At 42.4% G+C, this 15,653-nt stretch overlaps 1 protein-coding gene across 1 annotated transcript in view; it reads left to right on the forward strand.

The window, feature by feature from the left end:
• Window positions 1-6,929: 6,929 nt before the first annotated feature.
• The window catches only part of LOC115117200 (transportin-1-like), an 83,481-nt gene continuing 74,757 nt past the window's right edge, over window positions 6,930-15,653 (forward strand). Inside the window, 5 exon segments of the mRNA XM_065017340.1 lie at window positions 6,930-7,061; window positions 7,193-7,306; window positions 8,615-8,690; window positions 11,525-11,674; window positions 12,664-12,770. Coding sequence (XP_064873412.1) covers window positions 7,202-7,306; window positions 8,615-8,690; window positions 11,525-11,674; window positions 12,664-12,770 — 438 coding nt within the window. The 5' untranslated portion in view covers window positions 6,930-7,061; window positions 7,193-7,201.

Consider the following 15,653-nt stretch of genomic DNA (forward strand, 5'->3'; position numbering starts at 1 on the left):
ATGGAATGTTTCTGGGAACTTTTATTTCAGCACATGAAAAATGGGACCAACACTTACTTGTTGCGTTTATATTTTTGTTCAGTTTATGTGGCAGGGAACCCAGACAATCACAGATGATAAATTGAAAGTCAGTCACTTCGCGGACACCGAAGCCTCTCTCCTGGTCAAGCTAAACACCTTCTTTGCCTGCTTTGAGGAAAACAATATAGAACCGCCAACGCAGGCCTCCGCCGTTCACAAGAACAGTGTGCTCTCATTTTCCATGGCTGACCTGAGTAACCCTCAGGTAACCCTTGCAAGGCTGCCGGCCCAGACGGCATCCCAAGCCGCATCCTCAGAGCATGTGCAGACCAGCTGGCTGGAGTGTTTACAGACATATTCAATCTCTACATATCCCAGTCTGTTATCCCCACTTACTTCAAGATGTCCACCATTGTTCCTGTAACTAGGAAAACGAAGGTAACTGAACTAAATGATGATTGCCCGTAGCACTAACTTCTGTCATGAAGTGCTTGAGAGGCAAGTTAAGGACCATGACACCTCCATCTTAACTGGCACCCTAGACCCACTACAATTTGCCAATCTGGTCTCAGAGCATTTGGTATTGTTCTGTACGTAAATCCGAAATATTCCATTTAGTATGATATGTTTCGTTTTGTATGGTACGTTGTAATTTCTGTATGACCATCACCAATTTCGTAAGATATGTTTCGACTTACAATTTGTTTTATATGTTATGAAATTTCAAAATGTACAATATGTTATGAATTTGCAAATATACAATATGTTACGAATTTGCGGGACATATGATACATTGCTATTTTGCAAAACGTATGATATGTTACGAATTCTAACTAGGTGGCTAACTCTAGCTAGGCTAGGGGTTAGGGTTAAGATTAGGAGTTAGGTTAAAGGGTTAAGGTTAGGGGAAGGGGAAGCTAACATGTTAAGTAGTTGTAAAGTAGCTAAAAAATAGTTTAAAAGTTACTAAAATGCTATAGTTGTCCATGATGATTCGAACTCGCTTACCCATCCACCCAGACCAACCACCCTACTTTAAGTTTTACCTTAAGTAACAATCTCTCTTATGTAACCATTCGAAATGTAACATATCATACTAAATGGAGTAACTCAGCTTCACGTACAGAATAATACGAAATGCTCTGAGACCAGGTTGAATTTGTATATCGCCCCATCTGATCCACGAACGATGCAATCGCCATTGCACTGCACGCTGCCCTATCCTACCTGAACAAGGAATACCTATGTAAGAATGCTGTTTATCGAGTACAGCTCAGCCTTCAATACCATAATGCCCTCCAAGCTCATCACTAAGCTCAGGGCACTGGGTCTGTATCCGTCCCTGCGCAACTGGGTACTTGACTTCCTGACGGGCTGACCCCAAGGGGTGAAGGTAGGCAACAACACATCCACAACGCTGATCCTCAACATGGGGGACCCACAGGGGTGCGTGCACAGCCCCCTCCAGTACTCCTTGTTCTCCCATGACTTTGTGGCCAAGCAGGTCTTCAACTCAATCATCCAATTTGCTGATGACACAACAGTGGTATGCCTGATTACCAACAACGACGAGGCAGCCTACAGGGAAGAGGTGAGAGCCCTGGTGGAGTGGTGCCAGGAAAAAACCTCTCCCTCAAGGTCAACTAAACGAAGGAGCTGATCGTAGACAACAGGAGACAGCAGAGAGAGCATGCCCCCATCCACATTGATGGGGCTACAGTGGAGAGAGTCAAAAAGCGATGACTTGCAGGGATTTTTAGTCTTGCATGATGTCTACTTTGATGCCAATTAGCATTTTGAAATCTGTGAGTAAATAGAGCCGAATATATTTATAAAAGTCACTTTGTCCGAGAGAGATTTACATGGTTATCAAAATATCATGCCGATGTAAGTCTACACGAAACACAGCCTTATTTGAAGTGGGGAAAATGAATGGTGGAAAAACCATTGGAACCATTTCCCTGTTTGATCGGTAGGTTTTATGGGTATTATGACACCTCCAATGTGGGGCTCTATAAGGGATCAAAGCTATCACCTGGATTCACATGGGCTGCATTCCAAACACTTAAAAGACACCCTATCCCATTTTTAAATGGACCCTTGCCTGGAAATTCGTCACTCGTTCATCCCGTGATGATTGTGTTTTCAGCCACCGTTAGCTTGTGGGTGCTTTATATGCGCTACAGTCAATTATGATTGCATGTCTAATTATACTAACTATATAATTATTAATAGACGGCTACTGTATGATAGCTAGCAAATTAATTAGCTAACTAACGTTAGCCTGCCTAGCTACTTCTGAAGAAGGAAAATGTTTTCTTTCTACAATTTCCTAAAGCTAACCCAACAAAACATAATTACTTTAAAGGAGACGTGTTTGTGCATTAGTAACAAAATTTTTACTTTTTACATTTTTTTTTTACTTACACTTGTATGTTGACTACACATTGAGGTTTTTAGTTTTGGCGGACTTTTCTTAGCGGATGTACAATCATTGCGTATTGAGTTAATGGGCGTTTCAGGCCCCGAAGTGAACATAATTGTACACTCGCAAACTCCATTAAAAACGAGGGCTGAGGGGCTTACGCTGCAAACGTCCCTTGCTTGGCTAATCATTTGGACCGACGACAGATATGGCCGCGGGGATTCCCCCAAGGGTATAGGGCTGAGGGTTTAGGGCCGAGGGCTGTCTACTTTGAGTTTGAAACGCAGCCCTGGTCAGTCTATGTCATGGAAAGAGCAGGTGTTTATAAAGTTCTATATACTCAGTATAGATGTTATCGCAGTGCAGCGAAACGCTTGTGTTTCTAGCTCTAAGAGTGCAGTAATACCTAGCAATATGAAATAATACACACATAATCCAAAAAGTTAAAAGAAAGACATTAAGAAATAACAGAACAAGCAATGTCAGAGTATAGAATATATATATATATATATATATATATATATATATATATATATTGTTTTATTTTATATATATATATATATATATATATATAGTACCAGTAAAACATTTGGACACACCTACTCACTCAAGGGTTTTTCTTTGTTTTTAATATTTTCTACATTGTAAAATAGTAGTGAAGACATCAAAACTATGAAATAACACATATGGAATCATGTAGTAACCAAAAATGTGTTAAACAAATCAAAATATATTTTATATTTGAGATTCTTCAAAGTAGCCACCCTTTGCCTTGATGACAGCTTTGCACACTCAAGCATTTCGGGGCACCTGCGAAAACATCTGCAAATCCATGTACGCGACCAATAAACTCTGATTTGATCAAATTTTCAGTGACACTTCTTTAACATGTCCATCATGCTAATCATAACCATGATGACATCACAGATAGAACAAGGAGCCAGATGCTTCAAATACGGTGAGGAGAGGAAGCCCAGTGGCCGGCAGTGGCGAGTATGGAGCGAGATGGGACTGGGCCGACATTCTTCTGATGTTTTCATCAAAGAAAAGCCTGATCTCAATACATTTTTCTGTTCCCAAAACTAAAATCTGTTGCGATCAGAGTACACTAAGTTTTGTAGATGTGACCCTTTGCCAAAGTTTTAAAAAATTGCGTTGTTTAGAAGGAGTGCAAGGGCAAATTGACTTATTGCACATGCGTACGTCATAGAGAAGGTATTATGCAAATACATGCAAACCGATTGGTATCACCTCGTTAACTTTTAAAATGTATTTGCAATTATTGTGACATAAACACAATGTTGTTTTCATCTGACTGTCAAACAATCACTTCAAAGGGCTCCTTTACTATGCTACCTGCACAAGTTCATCCACTCGAAACATATAATCCACTCTAAACATATATAGTGATGTAGTGCCCCCATGAGTGATGCTACGTCAATCATGGGTGCACTACATCACCGCCAAGTCTCAGGGTAGACCTCTAAATTCTAGCCCTTTGGGTGCTGCCATTGAGTTACATTAGAAGTGCCCATCCAAGAAGGCTGGCTCAAGGTCATTGGCCACAGATAAAATTATGCCAAATCACGTTATATGTACAGTAGCTTTGATTGGACTGATCATCATACTTTCAAAATCTCAGCAAGCAGTCATCATCGTGAATCAAGTCGACAAACTACTGGGAAATCCTTTTTAATACTTGTCATATGAAGAGAAATAATGAAGAGAAATTATAGATAAAATGTATTGGTGTTCATCGGCCATTGGACATAAGCATTACACAACAAGCAGGAAATCACAAATTCAACTATGAGTGGTTTGGAAGGAATCAGTGATAGTGGCTGTGTGGTCCCAAATCAGGGATTAAGGGGCTCTTTTTCAAGTAAAAAATAATAAACATTCAATATTGGCCATGCTGTCAATGAAGCATGATTTGTGCAGCGCATAAAAACAATTGTTAACTCAGAACTGCGAAAACTTGACTTCAGTGAGTTCAAGACACCTGGGAAGTTGGGAATAAACGAGGTCCGACTAGGAAAATACGTTTTGAACGGTCATCCAACTCGGAATTGTAAATCCGGCCTCTTTCTAACGCTAAGACCTGAAGATCAATGACGTCATAATGATTCAACATTGCTTTTTACAGAGTTCCCAGTTGTTTTGAAAGCACCATAAATCCAAAGAATGCCAGACTTTGATGACAAAATTTACACACGAAGGACCACCGCGCCATCTTCCTGTTCAAGTCAGCACAGCATAACAAGGTCAGTCCAAAAATGTATTGTATGCTGCTGCATAAATTATGTAATATGCCAGGGAGATATGTATACTGTAGCTAAGAAAGTAATACTAAGTGTATGTTGTGTAGTAAGATGTTAGTAACCCATGTGCCTCCCCCTGATAATTTGGTCTATTTACCCCTCTTAATTTCGCCTACTGTTCTGACCTGGTGGTGCACACATAGCCTATAACCTGTTTTAGAGAAATGTAATCATTGAATTTTGTAAGAGTTTTCATTGTCTGCTTATATGCCCCTTTATTTATCCTACGGTTCTGACTTGATGTACAGGGAGAACACTGTAAGAATGGCCCATGTTCTGAATTCTGTCACGGTACATTTCAAAAGTGGTGAACAAATACCTATATTGACTACGGCTGTCCTAGCTCACTCATTAATGTCTTAATCGAAATTACGGATTGCCTCTTATCCGCTTGTTGTCCCCTTATGCCATAGTTTGTATATCTCAATTGTCATTAGAAACCACATTTGTTTAGCAAGTCAGCTATATCTGCTATGTTTTTTGAAAGGCAGTAAATGAGGCTGAATGAAGTGTTTCGCTGCCAGACAAGGCTCCGCTGATAGCCAGGTGTAGCAGTGGTAAGATGTTGGGACAGCTTTATTTAGGCCCTAACAGTTTTTGGTGACTGTTATAGTGCAATGAATGTGTTGTTTAGTGTTGTGTTGTGTAGTGGCTTTGCTGGCATGCATTCCACTTTTAGTATGTTTTACCCCACCAAGATTTACATGCTAAAATCGCAATTGGCAGTAGCAAGGATCAGGGCAGTCAAGCAGGTCTACTATGTGGAGGCAGTGAGATGAGGAAGATATGGTAGTGGATGCCTCGAAGTCTGCTGAGAATGTAGTTCAGCAGCTGAGAGATCCTGAAACTCTGATTGTGAAGGTAGATTTTGTTGTGCAGGTGATAAACTGTACTGGCCAAACTAACAAGAAGTCAGAGAAACTGAACATTGTTGTATATGTGTCTAAAAGGTACTTGGATCTACACGACCAAGGCATTGCAGGAAATTCTGTCTGAAGATTTCCCTCCTCCCTGGCCCCTGAGCCTGTGTAGGGATGTGATTTGTATTGGACTGTGACTGTGACTGAAAGAGTGGGATGGGGTTTGATGTAACATACACTACATGACCAAAAGTATGTGGATACCTGCTCGTCAAACATCTCATTCCAAAATCATGGGCATTAATATGGAGTTGGTCTCCCCTTTGCTGCTATAACAGCCTCCACTCTTCTGGGAAGGCTTTCCACTGTTGAAACATTGCTGCGGGGACTTGCTTCCATTCAGCCACTAGAGCATTAGTGTGGTCGGGCACTGATGTTGGGCGATTAGGCCTGGCTCGCAGTCGGCGTTCCAATTAATCCCAAAGGTGTTCGATGGGGTTAAGGTCAGGGCTCTGTGCAGGCCAGTCAAGTCCTTCCATACCGATCTCGACAAACCATATCTGTATGGACCTTGCTTTGTGCACGGGGCATTGTCATGCTGAAACAGGAAAGCGCCTTCCCCAAACTGTTGCCACAAAGTTGGAAGCACAGAATTGTCTAGAATGTCATTGTATGCTTTAGCACTAAGATATCCCTTCACTGGAACTAAGGGGCCCAGCCCAAACCATGAAAAACAGCCCCGGACCATTAGTCCTCCTCCACCAAACTTTACAGTTGCCACTATGCATTGGGGCAGGTAGTGTTCTCCTGGCAACTGCCAAACCAAGATTTGTCCGTCGGACTGCCAGATGGTGAAGCGTGATTCATCACTCCAGAGAACACCTTTCCACTGATCCAGAGTTCAATGTCTGAGCTCTACATCACACCAGCCAATGCTTGACATTGCGCATGGTGATCTTAGGCTTGTGTGCGGCTGCTCGGCCATCGAAACCCATTTCATGAAGCTCCTGACGAACAGTTATTTTGCTGACGTTGTTTCCGAGTCAGTTTGTAACTCGGTAGTGAGTGTTGCAACTAAGGACAGACCATTTTTACAATTATTTTTGGGTTTTGTGATGTAGTTTTCCACCTTTTCTGCAATTAATTTTTTGTTGTTGTTGTAGTACAATAGGTGGCGACATGCACATTAAATGTATGCGAACACAGGAGAAGAAGAAGGAACTGAGTGGGATAGAGTGGAATAGAGTGGAATGAAAACGACGAGCACTAGGACCTTGCAGACGTCACAGCACAGTTGGGTCTTGTAAATGCGCCATGAATCTGTATGAGTAGCTTGTTGTAAAAACGGAATGTCTCTGTGCTGACAGGCCCAAGTCTTAAACGTTATAAATTCAACACAGTAGCATTTGAGGAAGAAAGACTACGATATATCGGGTAGGTGACACAATAATATATGCAATTTATACTGCTTAGAAAATCTAATGGCGTCTCTTCAACTGGAAAGAGGAAAACGTTCATTTACAGTGTGTGTTGACAATTGCATTATCCGTTTCATCTCATTGCAGCAAACCAAGATGGAGTGCGAGTGGAAACCAGATGAGCAAGGACTTCAGCAAATTCTACAGCTTTTGAAAGAGTCCCAGTCTCCCGATACGTCCACTCAAAGATCCGTCCAGCAAGTATCCTTTGCTCTCGGCTAAATGTAAAAGTGGTAGATTTGAGGTGTTTCTGTGGTAGCTTTTCGGTTAGCTTGGCTAACATTACACGCGGGCAGGGCTCGCACTACAATATAGTTAGCCAGCTAGCTACTTACTGTACAATGTCACAAATATGACCACAGTAAATGTTCTATTGAATCAGTCACAGTATGATGGAAATGTCATAAGTGACAGCTGTTGCATGACACCACAATCTTTACCTAATCCATAAATAATTTCAACAAATGTATTCCCTATGACAGTTTCGTATAATCTAAAATCCTTTGATTTCCTAGTAGTGTTGTTGAAATAATGTAATGTTAGCGGGTACAGTGTAACTAGCTTGCTGGGGATGTTGCTGACCCTTGGGGGCTTAAATGCCACAAAGAAACTGCAAGCCCTGTGTTTAGAGAGTCACCCAAGCCCCCTTTCGGCCCCAGTCTGATTTCCATCTCTCCCGTTATACAATGTGATGTTATTAAAAAGAATGCTCAAAACAACGTTGTCATTTTGTTGTCTTGACATCTTGTTGAACCTGACTGTAGGAAGGTGACTTTGTAGCCAGCCACAAGCGCTTGTAATGGGATAATACATCCGATCCTCATTGTCACATTGTCATCAACACAGGTGTTACAGTATCAAGGCACAATCAAATCATGAATGTTGGTGTGCATTGAAGACCTTGTTCGTTGTTGATGTTGTGTTATAACGTCTTTATAGTCGACCTACCATGTGTAGTGTTTGAGTGATGCAATATTGTCCATGTATGTCATACAGATTATAGTTCCGTCTGTCTGGTCAAGGCTTAGCACCACTAGTCAATGTTGTTGAAATGCCAAGTGCTTCTATTTGGATATGTGCACAAACTGCACAGCATCAGCCTGTTGGGCACCCTATGATAACTGTGACTGATTTCTGATAATCACTTATTCATGGTGTCCATTGATGGTCTCAAAAAAAAAAAAAAACATTTTAATAAAAAGCATGAGCGGGCGCACACCCCCAAAAAGTTGGGAGAGGTGCTGACTAACGGCGAGTAAACTGTATGCTATAAGAATAGAGTCGCACACTCTGTGTACAAGCTCCCAGTAATTCATTGGGTAAACCGGCAACGTTTCGGCATCACTGTGCCGTCTTCAAGTGTTTGCAGGCCGTTTAACACTTATGGCTGGTCAACATCGACCTTTACAAACAAATTGTTCTTGTGAATACAGCACACACACACAGCATATCTACTTCTATGGTTTTGCACCCAATGTAGAATTGCACCTTAACCAATGTCCTCTTCAGAGATTGGAACAGCTCAACCAATACCCAGACTTCAACAACTACTTGATATTCGTGCTAACGAAGTTGAAATCAGAAGGTAGGACATTTACCCCTCCACCCTCATTCTCCATGTCATATTTACACCAATGCCCTGAAGCTATGTTTAATTTCAATGCATATTAGTACACAACACTACTGCAGCTTACAGTATGGCCACTGGCAGTCAGACAGGCTAATCACGTCCACTAGCCAGCTCTCTCTGGGGGTGAGATTACACACAGGCTGACTTTCTGATCATCTAGTGACAGGGACAACGTGACTGTCTGTTCTAGGAGTGGAGAACCCTGGCGACGAACCCCACGGCTGGTGTCTTCTGTCTTGTCACTGATGATATGGCACCACACCGCACCACTAGAATATGGGTCACTCTAATTTTAAAGTCTTATGCCTGGCGGTCCGCCACTCAAATCCTGACCTGCCTGACAGCCTGTTACTGTACACTAGAAGTAGATGACCCAATGGTTTGGGCTGATGAGCCATTGCCTTTCAGGATGGCATTTGTTACACTGCTCTGGGTCAAGAGAGGAGCAGCGGAAATCGAATTTGAGTGTAATTTCAATCAGAACAGAGGGAGACATTGGATCAGACAGCCATGCCCATGAAGGAGAATTATCAGAGAGTAAGATATCACTGGGGTGATGGGTAATGCCCATAGTTTCCTTCAGGCTAAACAGTCTCTCACTACCTAACACAATCATTTGCTGATTTGACCTTTGACCAAACGGAAACACTGAGTACGTTTAAATGTACAGTAATTATTATACCGATTATGACACTAGGCAGATTATGAAAGAGTCATGTAAACACCTTCTTCTGCTTATCATAACTGGCGTAAGGTCAAAATCAAAGTAAGCATACGTTGATTAAAACACCAGATTTTCTGCGCTATCTTTCACAGTTCCAGCTGTGTATTTGATCTGTGCATGTGCTAGAAGCAGCCAAACGAGCCTCCCTCCTTTAGCGCCAGTGAAATGAGTCTGGAACAGCTGAATGAATGCGTACTTATCACATACAAACGTTATATGTCCGTGCTCAAAATCAAATATGCTTCCCAAAAATAACGTTGTTGCTGTTGTAGAAAATTCATTTTGATTGGTGACTTTCTGCATTTATCAGAGTGCCATCAGGTAGTCTGATTTCAGATGGGTCCATGTAAACAGGATTATTAGGGAAATCATTCTTCTTGCAAAGCATGCAAAATGTTTTATTCAGATTATTATATTAATCTGTCTGTCCACAATAATTATGTTATTGTGTGCATGTAACCGTACTCAATGACTCTGAGGCCATGACTTTGATTGTAGGTCTGGCATTACACAGCTGATTGCAAATCATCAAAGCTTGATGATGAGTTGGTTATTTGAATCAGCAGTGTAGTGCTAAGGAAAAAAACTAAACGTGCGCCCAGGGGGGGCCCCAGGACCGAGTTTGGGAAACTCTGAAATAGAGCAATGTTTTGTAAGGGGAATGTTTAAGTTTTCTTCAGCTTTGATTCAAAGTCAGTGAAAGCAATAATTTGCCATTGTCTGATTTGCTGTTGCTATCCAGCTTTGCTAATGCCTTCTCAGCCTTCTGCTATGAGGTCACACTCCTACTTTTTCCTTAGCATCAACAGGAATCTAGCTACATGCTTCTCTTATTTTGGTTTAGCTGGCTGAGTGCCTCGTACTGGGTAGAGGGTATAGGAGTTTGTATGTTTTGGTTTTCTAGTAGTGTTGCAATATGACACATGGCACATGATACAGCAACCCCTTTCACACTTTAGTAGTATAACCTGTTTGTCTGTAATGTACTTAATAGTGTATTCAAGTAGAGGTCTGTGCAGGACTGATTTCTTCATCCCGCTCCCGCCTGCAACTGCAGCTTTTCATACTGCACCTTGCCTGCACTTTCAGTCCGATTCCAACCCACTCTACCGCAGTCTCGCAATGTTTATTTTAGGCGTATGTGACCCAGCTCACTTGCCAGCCATGGTCCCAGAAATGTTGCACCCTATAGGCAATATGAAATGCGCAGAAATAACTTAAATGATCAGAGATTCTCACTTGCCCATTTCATATTAGGCTATATCAGCCAATATGTTAGATGTATTTTGAAGAGAGCAGAGTTGGAGAGACTTTCTCTTGAGCTATTTTTAGAGCCTATCTTTATTTATTTATTTTTTCTTTATTTAACCAGGCAAGTCAGTTAAGAACAAATTCTTATTTTCAATGACGGCCTAGGAACAGTGGGTTAACTGCCTGTTCAGGGGCAGAACGACAGATTTGTACCTTGTTAGCTCGGGGGTTTGAACTCGCAACCTTCCGGTTGCTAGTCACACGCTCTAACCACTAGGCTACCCTGCCACCCCATCTTATAGGAGTGGGAAGATTTTCAGACGGAGAAATATAGGTGATCAATATTTATTTCTAGGCAATGTAAACTATAACCTAATCATATTTCAGAAGTACATTTTCTTGGATAGGTAACTGCCCCATGCTTCTCTGCCCATGCATAGGCTATAGCCTACTCTATTAAATTGAGACCACACGCCCACCTGATCTCGCAGGTATGACTACTGAACTTAAAGCAGCAAGAATCATAATGACCTGCATCGGAATGATCTGTGTCGTCCTGCGGGCCCTCTATTCAAGCTCCCCTCTATTTATACGCTATTCAAAAACATGTAGAAGGTAGGCCAAGTTGTGGTAGATAATTCTATTAAAACTCAATTTTGGAGACATTGGAATTCGGTGTGAATTGGGAAAACTCTTCATTGGATGTTTAGGCGTAATTCAGTTATGCAATCATTTACTTAATTGAAATGGAATTGATCCCTAAAATCTATCACCCATTTCTCATTTTACCCCCCCAATCTCACGCTCTCTCCAGATGAGGCGACCCGCTCTCTTAGTGGTCTGATCCTAAAGAACAATGTGAAGGCCCACTACCAGAACTTCCCCAATGGAGTGTCTGACTTCATTAAGAGCGAGTGTCTCCAGAACATTGGAGACTCCTCGCCCCTCATCCGGGCCACCGCGGGTAAGTGAAGTAGCCTGCATTTGTAACAGAGTATGTTGTCTTCATTGAATTACAGTGCACTCCTCTTCTAGTGATCACATCCGCGCTGGATAGTTTGATCATGATAACCACATTCAGTAAGCAGAGTGTACTGTATATCTTGTTGAATAAGCCATACGGGGTCAGGTGTAGCATGGTTCCAGATCTGTTTGTGTTTGGCATGACAATAGGAGTGGGCAACACAGCAGAAACAGATCTGGGATGAGGCTAGGTCAAGAGGCAGACCAAACTAGATCAAGACAGTCTTGGTTGTTTAAATTCTACACGGTTTGCTCCTTCAATGCTGCATAACAAAATCCCTTTTTCACAAGCACTTAATAATGTGATGATATCATGTTTGTATGGCTTGCCCACCTTTGATCAGGTTAGTTGAACAGGAAATGAATTGCATTGCATTTTAATTGCATTAATTGCGTGTCAGTCATCTGTACCACAAGGAAAGCTGCTACAGTGGATTAGTTGAATTGCTGTCCATCAGGCTTTAGCGTGGGGTTCATTTTAAAACGTACCCTAGCATGACATATTCTGGTTATTTTTCTCCACCTTCGTAATTGACCTGAAGCCTTGTTAGTCGTTCTCGCTAGTGTCTGGCTGCATGTTTTTTCCTGAAGCTTTTGATTGGCCAGCTGGCCTGTTGAGAGAGCCAATGGGGTTTGCATGGTGTCCTCCTTATCAGAGCCAGCAGGCAGCAGACGATGCCAGGGCTCTGTTGCCACAGTTACCAAACATCTGACAGGAACAAACAGGAATGTGTGAATCACATTTTATAAACTGACTCAGTACAGGATATTGGCTCTGTCAATCCTGATGATGACACAGTGGACTTCATTGGAAAGCCTCAAACAGAGTGATGGTTTCCAAGCCAAGCTTGGAGTTTTGTTATAAGGAAGGATTGATTGGTTGTAGAATTGCTTCAAGGAGACCCGTCTCATCTCTCGCTCCTGTCCTAGGTATCCTCATCACCACCATTGCCTCCAAAGGGGAGCTGCAGAACTGGCCCGAGCTGTTGCCCAAACTCTGCCTCCTACTGGACTCTGAGGACTACAACACCTGTGAGGTGAGGAATTAGACAAGACTAGGACAGGAGCTGCTGCGTCTGAGCTCAGCTATACATCTATACTCTGTACAGCTATACTTTATACATCTATACTCTCTATCCCTCAAACGCAACTCTGGACCTCGAAGCCTGTTCCACTTCATTTTTAAATTGTTCCCTTATAATCAGGGACTGATTTAGACATTGGACACCAGGAGTGTGCAATTAATTATCAGGTAGAACAGAACCAGCAGGCTCCAGACCTTGTAGGATAAGCGTTGAGTATCCCTACTCTATATACAGCTATACTCTATATAGCTACAGTGCATTCGGAAAGTATTCAGACCCCTTGACTTTTTCCACATTTTGTTACGTTACAGCCTTATTCTAAAATTGAGAATTGTTTTTTCCCTTCCTCAATCTACACACAATACCCAATAATGACAAAGCAAAAACAGGTTTTTAGAAATATCACATTGACATAACCTTTCAGACACTTTACTCAGCACCTTGTTGAAGCACCTTTGGCATCGATTACAGCCTCGAGTCTTCTTGGGTATGACTCTACAAGCTTGGCACACCTGTGTTTGGGGAGTTTCTCCCATTCTTCTCTGCAGATCCTCTCAAGCTCTGTCAGGTTGGATGGGAAGGATGGATGGGCAGCTATTTTAAGATCTCCAGAGATGTTCTATCGGGTTCTGGCTGGGCCACTCAAGGACATTGAGACCTGCGTTGTCTTGGCTGTGTAATTGGGGTCCTTGTCCTGTTGGAAAGTGAACCTTTGCCCCAGTCTGAGGTTCTGAGCGCTCTTGGAGCAGGTTTTCATCAAGGATCTCTCTGTACTTTGCTCCGTTCATCTTCCCCTTGCTGAAAAACATCTCCACAGCATGATGCTGCCACCACCATGCTTCACCATAGGGATATTGCCTGGTTTCTTCTAGACGTGACGTTTGGCATTCGGACCAAGGAGTTCTATCTTTGTTTCATCAGACCAGAGAATCTTGTTTCTGAGAGTCCTTAAGGTGCAAACTCCAAGCGGGTTGTCATGTGCCTTTTACTGAGGAGTGGCTTCTGTCTGGCAATTCTACCATAAAGGCCTGATTTGGTGGTGTGCTGCAGAGATGGTTGTCCTTCTGGAAGGTTCTCCCATCTCCACAGAGGAATTCTGGAGCTATGTCAGAGTAGCCATCAGGTTCCTGGTCACCTACATGACCAAGGCCCTTCTCACCCGATTGCTCAGTTTGGCCGGGCGGCCTCCTCTAGGAAGTCTTGGTGGTTCCAAACTTCTTCCATTTAAGAATGATGGAGGCCACTGTGTTCTTGGGGACCTTCAATGCTGTAGACATTTTTTGGTACCCTTCCCCAGATCTGTGCTTCGACACAATCCTGTCTCAGAGCTCTACGGACAATTCCTTCAACCTCCTGGCATGGTTATTGCTCTGACATGCACTGTCAACTGTGGGACCTTATATAGACAGGTGTGTGCCTTTCCAAATCATGTCCATTCAATAGAATTTACCACAGATGTATTCCAAGTTGTTGAAACATCTCAAGAATGATCAACAGAAACAGAATGCACAAGTTTAATTTTGAGTCTCATAGCAAAGGGTCTGAATGCTTATGTAAAAAAAAGTAATTTGTTTTTTATTTTGAATACATTTACAAAAATGTCAAAAAAGCTATTTTTGCTTTGACATTATGGGGTATTGTGTTTAGATTGAGTATTCTTTTAAAAATATATATTTTAGAATAAGGATTTCCGTTAGCCGGTAAATGCCGGCTTTTGTCCCTCCCCCCAAAAATTAAAAGGTGATTTTAAACTAAATTATTCACAGGCAAATTGTCTGGGAGGAAGAAAAAATCCATTGCAAAATAAAGCTTTTTGATCGTTGATGGAAATTGCAATCGATGTGCTCCAACTTCAAAGGCAAATATAGGCTATTTCATAGGTTAATAAATCCTCAAGCTGCTTGGAAATTAGTGTTGTGTGTGTGTTTCTCTTTTTACTTATGCAAAAGATGTGAGTTCTTCATTAGGGACCTTAGCTAAGTGGGCAAACTTGGCGAGGATTGTGTTGATTATTCCAGTTTCCAGCGTACCTGCCGAGAGGGGATTCTTTCTCCAAAACGTAAAGGATGCCTTAAGTTCGTCCTTGAGGAAAAAGTAAGGAGGCTGATTCGCATCGCAAGCTGCTTCAACGATTTGGACAGTTTTAACTTCCCAACAGCAGCGGCTCAGTTTGAGCAGGTCAAGGTTCAAGTAAATTAGAGGCAAATGATTGTGTTCGTCAGGCCCAATCCCAGCAGTTGTGCTGCCGCCCAAGGCAAGATCAACATACTTTTGTACATATAGTGCATGTCGACACCCTTTCAATTTATGTACTATATTTCTGCCCTGCTAGAGTTGCCCCGGTCAACTGTAAGTGCTGTTATTGTGAAGTTGAAACGTCTAGGAGCAACAACGGCTCAGTCACGAAGCGGTAGGCCACACAAGCTCACAGAACGGGGCCACCGAGTGCTGAAGTGCGTAGCGCTTAAAAATCGTCTGTCCGCGGTTGCAACACTCACTACCGAGTTCCAAACATGCCACGGGAAGCAACGTCAGCACAAGAACTGTTCGTCAGGAGCTTCATGAAATGGGTTTCCATGGCAGCCGCACACAAGCCTACGATCACCATGCGCAATGCCAAGCATCGGCTGGAGTGGTGTAAAGCTTGCCACCATTGGACAGTGGAAATGCATTCTCTGGCGTGATGAATCACGCTTCACCATCTGGCAGTCCGACGAACTAATCTGCTTTTGGCTGATGCCAGGTAAACCCTACCTGCCTCAATGCATAGTGCATTGAAAAGTTTGGTGGAGGAGGAATAATGTTCTGGGACTGTTTTTCATGGTTTGGGCTAGG

Source organism: Oncorhynchus nerka, linkage group LG4 (assembly GCF_034236695.1).
Source record: "Oncorhynchus nerka isolate Pitt River linkage group LG4, Oner_Uvic_2.0, whole genome shotgun sequence".
In the NCBI taxonomy this organism is placed as follows: domain Eukaryota; kingdom Metazoa; phylum Chordata; class Actinopteri; order Salmoniformes; family Salmonidae; genus Oncorhynchus; species Oncorhynchus nerka.